This window comes from Carettochelys insculpta, chromosome 5 (genome assembly GCF_033958435.1).
Source record: "Carettochelys insculpta isolate YL-2023 chromosome 5, ASM3395843v1, whole genome shotgun sequence".
NCBI classification, from domain to species: domain Eukaryota; kingdom Metazoa; phylum Chordata; order Testudines; family Carettochelyidae; genus Carettochelys; species Carettochelys insculpta.
Genome location: NC_134141.1, coordinates 129,594,743 through 129,606,633, shown reverse-complemented (window position 1 = coordinate 129,606,633; position 11,891 = coordinate 129,594,743). Strand labels below are relative to the sequence as shown.

Sequence of the window (11,891 nt, the reverse complement as noted above, 5' to 3'; positions counted from 1 at the left end):
TGCCTGTACAAGATGAGGATCAAGCGGGGATGCACGTGCATGCTGTGACCCGTGGCCCAGGGATCTCTGTGGAGGAAGGGTCCCTTAGTCACTGCCTTTGTACCTTCCAGTCCTGGATGAAGTGGGAAAGACCAGGCTGGGCTGAGGTGAGTTTTTCCTGACGAGCAATACCAGGAGCCCCTGCTGCAGGCTCAGATCACCCCAGGCCTAACCGCCTTTGTCATTGCCATGGCTTGTGCATCAAGCTGTGCTAGAGACCATGGAGAAGGGCCTCTTACAGGGCCTGGCAGGTGTTCAGGCGTGTTGTGACCGTCCCTTGGAGATGCTGCTGCTTTGGGGTGGGGCTGGCTGAGGGGTCAGGCTGTCTCTAATGGAGACCTGGGAGGATAGAAACATGACAAACACAATTAACTTGGATCCTTCTCCCAAAGCAGAATGCTGACACTCCCCCCCTGAGCTCAGGGGAAGGGCTGGGAGGGACCTTCAGGAATGGGCCTGCCAGGAAGCCAGGACACCAGCACTGCCACAGGGCACAGAGTTCAGCCAAGACAAACCACAGGCAGAGCACAAAGGATGCACCTGTTTCCTGAGGTGGGTGGGTCTGGTCAGCCACTTGGACCAGGCCCTGCTGCTCTGACACCTTAGGCTGACCTTGCCAGAGACCCTCATAGACCCGACTGGAGGCAGCACAGCAAGGGTCCAGTCAAGGAAGAAGCAGCATTTGAACCCATGTGGCTGCCCTTCCCCCTGCTGCAGGAAAGCAATTTCCCAGCCTGATACACATTTCTGGCAGGGAACTTTCCTGAGATCATCTCCACTTCTCCATTCCCCCAGCTACCCCCACCCTATGGGCCACCCTGAACTCCTCTCGCCTTTCCAGCCCCCCCCTCCATTTGGGGTTCTCATCCATTCCAGATTCAGAGTGCTACCCTCCAGTCCCTGTGATTAGCACCAAGTGACAGAGGTAGCTCTTGCAGTCTGTCCTGATGATCCCTTGCAGGGTTCTGCTCCTGTCCTCTGAGCTCCCCCATTTGTCTGCAGCTGGAAGCAGCCTAAGGTCATTCACTACCTTAGGAACACTGGTAGGTTGACAGCAAGCCCTGTGATGCCAGCCACAAGTAGAGATTGTTACTGTTAGGCCAGCCTAGACACAAGCTCCAAGACAAACAGCATCAGTAGTACCACCCAGCAGGGCCCTGCTGGGCTACAGGAGATGCAGGGAAGCTCTGAGTTGGGGGTCCCCATGTTTCAAAGCACTGGTTGCATGATTCTCATGTATGTGGAGTATTGGTTTAGTGTAGGGGTCAATCAGAGCTGAGCATGAGGCAGAGGCAGGGTCACTTGTGGTGCAAGTCTTAGATGTGGGGCAGCTCAGGGGTGAGTGCAGGTAAGGGGTCACTCAGGACAAACACATGTATCTGTCTCTGATGGCAAATACACCCATCACAGTGGCTATGTCTACACTAGCCCCAAACTTCGAAATGGCCATGTAAATGGCCATTTCGAAGTTTACTAATGAAGTGCTAAAATACATATTCAGCACCTCATTAGCATGCGGGTAGCTGTGGCACTTCGAAATTGACACGGCTCGCCGCCGCGCGGCTCGTCCCGACGGGGCTCCTTTTCAAAAGGACACCGCCTACTTCGAAGTCCCCTTATTCCCATCTGCTCATAGGAATAAGGGGACTTTGAAGTAGGTGGGGCCCTTTCGAAAAGGAGCCCCGTTGGGACGAGCCGCATGGCTGCGAGCCGTGTCAATTTCGAAGTGCCACGGCCGCCCGCATGCTAATGAGGTGCTGAATATGTATTTCAGTGCTTCATTAGTAAACTTTGAAATGGCTATTTGCGTGGCCATTTCGAAGTTTGGGGCTAGTGTAGACACGGCCACTCTGTGCAGCACATGCACTAAGCCCATACATCACCCAGGGTAAGCAATGGTTTTTACAAAGCCCCATGCTGCCTGCCCAGTCCCCGCTTTCCACCAAATTGCTGCCCCACAAAGCATCCCCTTCTCCCTAGGGTCACACTCTTGCTGGTTGCACAGGTCTCAGCTGCTGGCTGCACAGGGAGGCCCTTTGCACATTCCCAGTGTGGGAGCACGAGCACCTGGTGGCCGGGCCTCACTCGCAAGGCAGAATGACCATACACTCCATCTTGGAACGCTATCATACAATGGTGGGAAGGTCTGAAGCCAGGCCAGGAGAAAGAAATCAGAAAGTTGACAAGTAGTTGGAGAGTCCCCAAAGAGAACATCCTGACAAGCAGATAGTAAGCCCCCAAAGAGAACAGCTGGGGCTAGTAGCTGGAAGCCCCCCAAAGAGAACATCTTGGTTGTACAATACCAGAGGGTCCCAGGGGAGGTTCAGAAAATGACCAAGGACAGTGGAAATCTTGTAACATGTTCTGACAGGCCGGGAGGATAGAAAGCCCAAATTAGGTAACAAATGCTTTAATTGGCCAGGTATCGAACCCCCAAGTAAGAAACAGTATAAAAGGTGATTTAGCAGGAATAAGGGTGTGGGCTCCTGGACACAAGGCGGAGGCTAGCAACTTCCAGTCCAGACAGCAGACCCCGGCCTGATCACCCGGACGTCACCACCACGAAAGGTCCCAACCAAGCCGTATCTGTGACTTGAAGGGCCGCTGTAACATAGTTATTGGTGAGGTGTGGGAGCATTGAATGTTATTGGTAAGTCACATGTAATTATATATAGTTATATGTAACCTAGTATTTAGCCTATGCCAAATAAATAACTATATATATATATATATATAGATATATATATAACAAGTGTTAAGTAATTGTAGTTACGAATAAATGAATAAATCACTATTGGTAAATACCACTAGCTGGTCTAGCTGGGTCTGTATAGAGAATTATTGGGACTTAGAACAGCCACAGGGCATTGTGGTGTTCACAATCGAAGTGTTATTGTTCCTGGTATTCATAATACTGTGGAAACCTAGGTTTTAAAGTGAATACACTAAATCACATATTGCTGCTACACTATATCAGGCTGCTATAAAGGTGGGGTGGTTGGTCCCGGGCCACCCGACTTCCCCCGCTGTATCACACCTCACGTGCACCCACGGGACCCGGAGTAGGTCGGCACATCGTCACCCAGTAGTTGGAATAGAAAAATCCCAGATCATGTTCTGGGAATAAAATATGCTCGCAGCATGCACAGTGGGATTCCTCACTTGCACCTCTCAGTACTTCCAACCCCAAGAGATCAAACTCATGCATCACACCCAGATCACAAGGTTATTTTACAAAAATATTTGTGGCATACTGACACACAAATCCACACTAGTGGGATGCTGTGTCCTGCAACCCTTGGGTGCCTCACAATGCCTTGCTGACATAACTCACACCTGGGATGCTTAAAAGAGCCTTCCAGCATGCAAGCTGCACCCTGAGTGTGTGTGTCTGTAAAACTGCAGCTTGCTAGCTCCACCCTGGTTCTCAGCAGCCTGGGCTATGCTGCAGGCTGACCCCAGCATGCACGCGCGCGCGCACGCACGCACACACGCACACACACCCCAGTCCCACATCTTCCCCAGAAATGCATGTCCTGTACTGGCCAGCACACATATATTCAATTCATTATTCCTCAAGGTAGTTTATTTGAGCATAAGTTTTCGTGAGCTGGAGCTGAACTCCCTGCACATCTCTGGCATGGTGACAGCTAGTGCCACTCATGCATCCCTGTTCTGTGGTCAGGGGATTTTCTTGCCCCCGGTTGCAGAGCTCTCACTCCATGTGTGTGTGTCCTGACAAGTACTTCTGCCCTGGCTTCCAAACTACTCTTGCCACGCCAGCTCACACATCAGTTCTGCCCCCCACCTCGGCTGGCAGGCATGGGGTTCCTTCCCCTTCCACGTGGGGCTGGCTTCTGGGGCTCTTCACCCTGTCAGTCCCCTTCAAGGAAGACCGAGGGGTGGAGTAGCACAGAAGAGATGTCCTGTCCCAGCTGCTCAGGACAGAGCTGCCCTGAACTGGTGGGCTTTCTGCTCCCTCCTTGCCTATAAGAAGGGTTTCGAGTTACTGAGAAGAGAGGGCTTTGCCTGTAGCCTCTCTGACGGATTTCGCATGCTCCTCTACTAACATCATATATGCCATCATGTGCCAACAATGCCCAGATGCTTTGTATATTGGACAGACTTCTAACTCCCTTAGACAAAGGGTCAATGGGCACAAAACAGACATCAAAACACTCCAGATCCACAAACCAGTTAGTCAATATTTTAATGGAATGGGCCATTCTGTCAATGACCTAAAGGTATGTGTGTTACTGAAAAGGAATTATCGCACCGTTTTGGAAAGAGAAACATCTGAGCTGGCTTTTATATTCAAATTTGGCACATTAACACATGGTTTAAATCGTGATGGGAACTTTCTGAGTCACTATAGGGGCTCGTCTGCATACTTGGCTCAATCTAATTCTTGACCTCCCCCCCCCCCCTCCACTCTCTGATTTGCTCACCTTGATTATCTTTTTCTGATTTGTCCTCCTTGCTTACTGTTTTTGGTTCTCAGTGCCTTAAATATTGAGTCTGTTCTGGTCTGGCTATGGTCTGAAGAAGTGGGTCTGTCCCACGAAAGCTCACCTAATAAACCATTTTGCTAGTCTTTAAAGTGCTACTTGACTGCTTTTTGTTTTGATAGTGTATAGACTAGCACGGCTTCCTCTTTGTTACTATTCAACATGCAAGGCACTACATTTAGCCGTTTGGAATGGAGATCCATCAACTACGTGAAGTGTCCATGTTACTGAAAAGGCTGGGAACCACTGCATCATATCCTGCCAGCTAACTGCTGAAAGGATGACAGTCTCCTCCATTCCACCTTCCACAGTTCCTGGGTCCCACACATCTATCACGCCATGGCTATGTCTGCACTATCCAAAAACTTCAAAATGGCCATGCAAATGGCCATTTCGAAGTTTACTAATGAAGCGCTGAAATACAGATTCAGCACCTCATTAGCATGCGGGCAGCCACGGCCCTTCGAAACTGACGCGGCTCACAGCCACGTGGCTCGTCCAGACAGTGCTCCTTTTTGAAAGGACCCTGCCTACTTCAAAGTGCCGCAGCCGCCCGCATGCTAATGAGGCGCTGAGTATGTATTTCAGCGCTTCATTAGTAAACTTCAAAATGGCCATTTGCATGGCCATTTCGAAGTTTGTGGATAGTGTAGACATGGCCCATATGTTGTATCTCATCCAGTGCTCTGAAGGCCCGAATGGCAATTATGTGGGTGAAACCAGACCACTCACTGGGCTCTCAAATGACCTCACATAAGAAAGGCATTATGTGTATACAGTGATCACTCTACAGCTGACCTATCAGTCCTTAGTCTCAAAGGAAAAATGCCCAACACTGTCAAAAGACAATCCTGTAATTTTAAGTTCACAACTTTACTATACATGAAACGCATGGACTGAAGAGCACTAGATTTATGGCTTATTAGAACAATGCACGACCCATGTTGGGGTGATTTTAAATTTACTATTCAAAATGGACTCCATCTTATTTTAAAAATGGAGTCCAAAGGATCAAAATGGTGGCAGAATGCTGTGTCATCCTCTCTAAAAGGTAAGAGTGGGAAACTGGGCTCACCTGGATCCTATTCTGCACAGAAACAGGACTCTATAAAAGATGGTGGAGCCCACTTCTCAGGGCACTCACTCTTGGGTCTTTTATGGAGGTAGCTAGGGCCACAGCAAGCTGTCAGGCTGTGCAGGCCTCATAGACAGAAGAAGCAAGAGGAGCTACCAGGCAGCTAGGGTAACAGTTGGAGTTGTCAGGCCTCATAGGGCAGCTTAAAATCTTAAGCATCCATCATACATGCACTCACCCATACAGATCATTTTATTTAGGCATTCAGCACGCAGGCCTGCGCATCAAGAATAGAAGAGGGGAAGGCTCCATTCCTGAGCATGGTGTCATCTCTAACTGTGGCTCCTGTCCATGTGTCCTGTCTGCATGCATCCTGAGCCCCTCAGCGTGTGTCATCAGTGCCTGTCAGCCAGCACGAACTGTGGTATAGTGTGGAAAGGGACAGGGATAACATTTACCTGGGTTTGTGCATATAGTTTTGGCAACCGTAGTTTTAACAACACTGATTAATTAACCTGGTGTTTAATAAATTTACTGTTGTTTTTCATCTGTAGTTGTGTGACTTGATCATCAGCTGGTGAATAAGATAAGGAGAAGGGGGTTGGACTTGTAAATTGGGGTGGAATTAATTATTGCACCTCCCTGTTTGGGTAACACCAGCTACCCACCAACCCCCTTCCCTAGCTACCTTCCCTCATGTTTTATGCCTAGCGGGATGCCTAGGGGGATGTTAATGGCTGACTTCACCTTGAATGGGCCTAAGGGGTAGGCTGACCAATGTCCTCTGCCTTGAGCTTCCCCGATGGGAGGAAGGGTGTAAGTGTGAGAGAGAGAGAGAGTGTCTCCCTCTGCAACAGACATTGGCCCAATAAACAACACGACTGCACCCCCCTTGCCTTGCCCAGCTTTACAATAGTTGATCAAAGGTGTGGGAGTGGTACAGATCACATGTGGTCCTGCTGAGAGCCGAGCATGAGCTGCTCCAGGGGTTTGGTGGGAGATGTTTGCCAGGAAGGTGTTTAAGAGCTCTGTGCAAAGTAGTGTCTGAGGTTAGAACATAAGAAAGGCCATACTGGGTCAGACCAAAGGTCCATCCAGCCCAGTATCCCATCTGCCGACAGTGGCCAATGCCGTGTGCCCCAGAGAAGGAGAACAGAAGACAATGATCAAGTGATTTATCTCCTGCCATCCATCTCCTGCCCTTGTTCAGAAGGCTAGGGCACCATACTTTACCCCTGGCTAATAGCCATTTATGGACCTAACCTGCAAAAATTTATCGAGCTCTTTTTTAAACCCTAATAGAGTCCTGGCCTTCCCAGCCTCCTCCGGCAAGGAGTTCCACAGGTTGACTGTGTGCTGTGTGAAGAAAATTTCCTTTTATTAGTTTTGAACCGACTACCCATCAGTTTCATTTGGTGTCCCCTAGTTCTTGTATTATGGGAAAAGGTAAATAATTTTTCTATATTCACTTTCTCCACACCATTCATGATTTTAAATACCTCTATCCAATCGCCTCTTTTCCAGACTGAAAAGTCCCAGTCTCTCTAGCCTCTCCCCATATGGGACCCGTTCCAAACCCCTAATCATCTTGGTCGCCCTTTTCTGAACCTTTTCTAATGCCAATATATCTTTTTTGAGGTGAGGAGACCACATCTGCACACAGTACTCAAGATGTGAGCTTACCATAGTTTTATATAGGGGAAGTATATCTTTTGTCTTATTATCTATCCCTTTTTTAATAATTCCTAACATCCTATTTATTTTACTAACTGCCGCTGCACACTGCGTGGATGTCTTCAGAGAACTATCCACTATAACTCCAAGATCCCTTTCCTGATCTGTCGTAGCTAAATTTGACCCCATCATGTTGTACGTGTAATTTGGGTTATTTTTTCCAACATGCATTACCTTACACTTACCCACATTAAATTTCATTTGCCATTTTGCTGCCCAATCACTCAGTTTGCTGAGATCCTTTTGTAGTTCTTCACAATCCCTTTTGGTTTTGACTGTCCTGAACAACTTGGTGTCATCTGCAAACTTTGCCACCTCACTGCTTACCTCCTTTTCTAGATCACTGATGAACAAGTTGAACAGGATCGGTCTCAGGACTGACCCCTGGGGAACACCACTAGTTACACCCCTCCATTGTGAAAATTTACCATTTATTCCAACCCTTTGTTTTCTGTCTTTTAACCAATTCCTGATCCATGAAAGGATCTTTCCTCCTATCCCATGACCGCCTAATTTACATAAAAGCCTTTGGTGTGCGACTGTCTCAAAGGCTTTCTGGAAATCTAGGTATATTATGTCCACTGGGTGCCCCTTGTCCGCATGTTTATTAACCCCTTCAAAGAATTCTAATAGATTAGGTAGACACGACTTCCCTCTGCAGAAACCATGCTGACTTTTGCCCAACAATTTGTGCTCTTCTATGTGCCTTGCAATTTTATTCTTTACTATTGTTTCTACTAATTTGCCTGGTACTGATGTTAGACTTATCGGTCTATAATTGCCAGGGTCTCCTCTGGAGCCTTTTTTAAATATTGGCATTATATTGGCCGTCTTCCAGTCATTGGGTACTGAAGCAGATTTAAAGGATAGGTTACAAACCACTGTTAATAACTCTGCAATTTCACATTTGAGTTCTTTCAGAACCCTTGGGTGAATACCGTCTGGTCCTGGAGACTTGTTACTATTCAGCTTATCAATTAACTCCAAAACCTCCTCTAATGTCAGTTCCATCTGGGAGAGTTCCTCAGATTTGTCACCTAAAAAGGCTGGCTCAGATTTAGGAACCTCTGTAACATCCTCAGCTGTGAAGACTGAAGCAAAGAAATCATTTAATCGCTCCACAATGGCACTATCTTCCTTGATCGCTCCTTTTATATCTTTATCGTCCAAGGGCCCCACTGCTTTTTTAGCAGGCTTCCTGCTTCTAATGTATTTAAAAAACATTTTACTATCGTTTTTTGAATTTTTGGCTAGCTGTTCCTCAAAATCTTTTTGGCTTTTCTTACTACATTCCAAGTGACCAGAGCTGAAGCAGGTGACCTGAGGTGGGTTGGGGATCAGCTCACTCAATCAAGAGCAAGAACGCTGACTGTGTGTCAAGCCAGTCCTGTTTGCTGGGCTTGTACCTGGCCTGGGCAGCAACAAAGACAAGAGCACCCCAGGAGAAGACTCTGAGCTGGAGCCTGAGAACTCCCTGGAAGTGAATGAAATGCCCGGTTAGGAAAGGGGCCCAGGCGTGGGACTGGATGAGTGAGGGCACAAGGCAGTACGGTTACAGAGGAGACCCCCTGCCCACCCACATCTCCTGAATGGCAGACCCAGCTCTCCGGCCAGGCCAGGCCAGGCGCTGTGTGGGCTGACCAAAAGTATTAGAAATCCCATAAGGGACAGGAAAGGCCCTGGTTAACAAACACACGTCAGATTGGATTCCATGTTTTTCTTTTACCTGTAAGCTTATGTATCCACAGCCTTTTCCATGAATCTTTGTCTCAAGGCTCCGTTAAATAAACTTCACTCCGGTTTTACTGGAGCCATGGCCAAGTGCCTGGGGCTAAGGCTGGTGCCGAACTGCTTCCCTGGAGGTAGTGGATTGATGGATATTGCAGGTATCCAGAAGACAAGGAAGGGGCACGTGACTAACAAGTAGAATGGGTAAATTGCTAGCCTGCAGTAAGAAAGAGCTGGGCTTGCACTGCCCCAGGGCTATGTTGCTTGCAGCTGATAGCCTGAGAGAACATCTGCTGGGGACACAGACAGGACATCCTGACACCATGAGCAAGTCACCCAGAGTGTCTCAATTAACCCTGAAAAGTATCACAATGCTCCAGATCCCTGCACAGAATGACCATGCAAGCACAGATCTGCAGAATTAAGGCAAATCCACTCAGCGACCACATACTAGGCATGGGACGAGGAGGCACAAAGTAAGGCGTGATGGAGCAGCTAAGGGGACAGAACAGTATAGTCCACAATCCCAGATGTGATGGCGCAAAAATCAGCTTAATTCTGCAAACTAGCAGGACTCCTAAATGACATATCTTCAGAGCAAGAACAACATTTCTCTGCCTTTGAGAGATGGGAAAACATGTGTCCTTGCTACGGCACTGCCTGCTCCTAGAACATGAACAGGCAGCAATGACAAACCGAGCAAGGAGATCAAACCCCTGAGATAGGGAAGCCCTGGTGTTGGCAAGTTGTCCACTTCCCACCTCTGCAGACAGAGTGGAAGGGTTTAGTGACTACATTTTGACATCACTTGTGTACCCCGTTAGGTCAGGAAACTCCTTGAAATAAGCTGGGGGTGGGGGACAGAGGCTCCCTTCCGCCCCGCTCTGCCCATTGGCTAAGGACCAGACATATGTTTCCATCTTGTTAAACTTGCTTTAATATTTGGACATGAAGACAGGACAGAGCCGATCTGTGCACAGGCAAGACATCCCAGGCCAGGGTCTGGGCCATGGGTTTCCCTGCTCATGGATAGATGGCGTTGGCCATGATGCAGTTCACCTGGTGACCTCCAGAGGGTGCCAGTGAGAATCAGGTGCAGAAACAGTGGATAGAGCAGGTATGGCTCATCAAGCAGCTCAGAGATTGTTCAACTCCAGCAGGGTCTGGTCTAGAACTTGGTGAATGCCAACGTTCTCCTCCTTGGCACTGGCCAGATTCTCTGCAAACACAAAGGACATCCAGACACGCATCCAAACAGACTGATGCAGCTGCCAGCTGTGCACACAGATGGACAGACAGACATAATTGCTCTCACACACACGACCAAACCCAGATGTGCAAAGAGACAGACATGCCCATACAGAGGAACTGACAAACAGGCAGGAAAAACTCAGATACCCACACATAAATGGACATTTCCATGTTGCTGGGGCACAGCGTTTCCACCCAGCACCAAGCCAAGGTCCTGCCAGGGATACATCCTGTTCTCACAGAGCAGCAACAGCTCAGAGGACTGGCAGGGTGCCTTGGCCAGTCAGATCCTTGTAGCTTAACTTCACACTCTTGCTTCAGCCTGTGCTCCCTGAATGGTGCTAGTGCACAAGAAGCCCGCAGATGGCCTGGGCCCTTCTCCTGCAATTGGGCCTTGGTGCCTCCCACGTCCCCCTCCAGTGAATCGCTCAGCCATCTCATGCAAACCTGGGCTGACGAATGGTAAGAGTGCCTGGTACTGACCAGCTGCTCTGCGACTTGGCTGGGAGTGGTGATCCATGGAGAACAGGAGCAAGGCAGCAGCTCAGGAGGGAGAAGAGAGAAGACAGCAGAGAGGAGGAGAGATCGGCACAAAAACCGCAGGAGCCAGTTCTTCTAGCTTCATGTATAGAACATACTACGGGGGAACTTGTCTGCAGCCAGCGCTTCTGTGTTGTCCCTTGCAGCACTTCGGACAGGGACTGGGATGAGGCTAGCCACAGACACCTCAGCTGAGAGTGGAGTAGCTAGGAGCGCCCCCTTCCAGTGCTTCTCTCCTGTTGCCTACCAGCACCATTGATGGGACAGCGGTTTCCATGAGGTCCACTCACAGCCAGCACCACTGCCCTCCACCCTAGAGCACCTGCTGAGAGAGGCCAGGGCTGGAGCCCCTTGGGCTCCTGCCCTGTTCCTTACAGTGCCCAGAGCTGAAGAAGCTGTGAGAGCAGCATCCAGAGAGCCTCTGCCTGCAGCCAGGTGGCTTGGGAAACGCCTGGGAGAGCCTCTGCTGTCGCTGTCTCTGGGACAGCACTACACTCTAGGGAAGGAGTAGGCTGGGTTCAAGGGCCTCAGCCTATAACATAGGCAAGCGCCTTCCCCAGTCTGGGTGGCTGACACCAGCTCTGCAGTGCCTGGAAGAGAAGGGAGGACTCTGGGTATTGCAGCAGGCTCAGCCCCTGGGCAAACCAACCAACTCAGGAGGCTGGAAACTCCAGCCATTCAAAGGGGCCAAGTGGCAACGAGCTGCAAGGCCAGGTGGTGGGGGCTCCCAGTCCATGTGCCAAGTACCCGGCAGCAGGGAGAGGGCAAGGACACCCCCTGACCTCAACCCACCCAGCCTGGTGGAACCTGTTCCCAGGCTCTGGGCTGCAGGAAATGTCTTGGGTGATCGAGGCAGCAGGACGATAGGGCTGGAAATCCCCCATGAGGCAGAGATTATGTGACAAACAGGGCACAGGCTGAGGCTGGCTCAGTTGTTAAGCTCGTTAAGGATGACCCGCAGTTCGTTAGTGAGAATATGGTTTTTCTCCACCTCCTGCTGGGAGCGCTCTAGAGAA

The 11,891-nt window shown here is 49.4% G+C and overlaps 1 protein-coding gene across 8 annotated transcripts in view; it reads right to left on the bottom strand.

The window, feature by feature from the left end:
- Positions 1-9,997: 9,997 nt before the first annotated feature.
- Positions 9,998-11,891, bottom strand: part of TPM2 (tropomyosin 2) — a 40,106-nt gene continuing 38,212 nt past the window's right edge. For 4 of the 8 annotated variants that reach the window (XM_074995936.1, XM_074995935.1, XM_074995942.1 and 1 more), the window contains one exon: positions 9,998-10,303. In XM_074995936.1, coding sequence (XP_074852037.1) covers positions 10,221-10,303 — 83 coding nt within the window. In that variant the 3' untranslated portion in view covers positions 9,998-10,220. The other 4 variants (XM_074995945.1, XM_074995947.1, XM_074995948.1 and 1 more) reach the window with 1 other exon arrangement.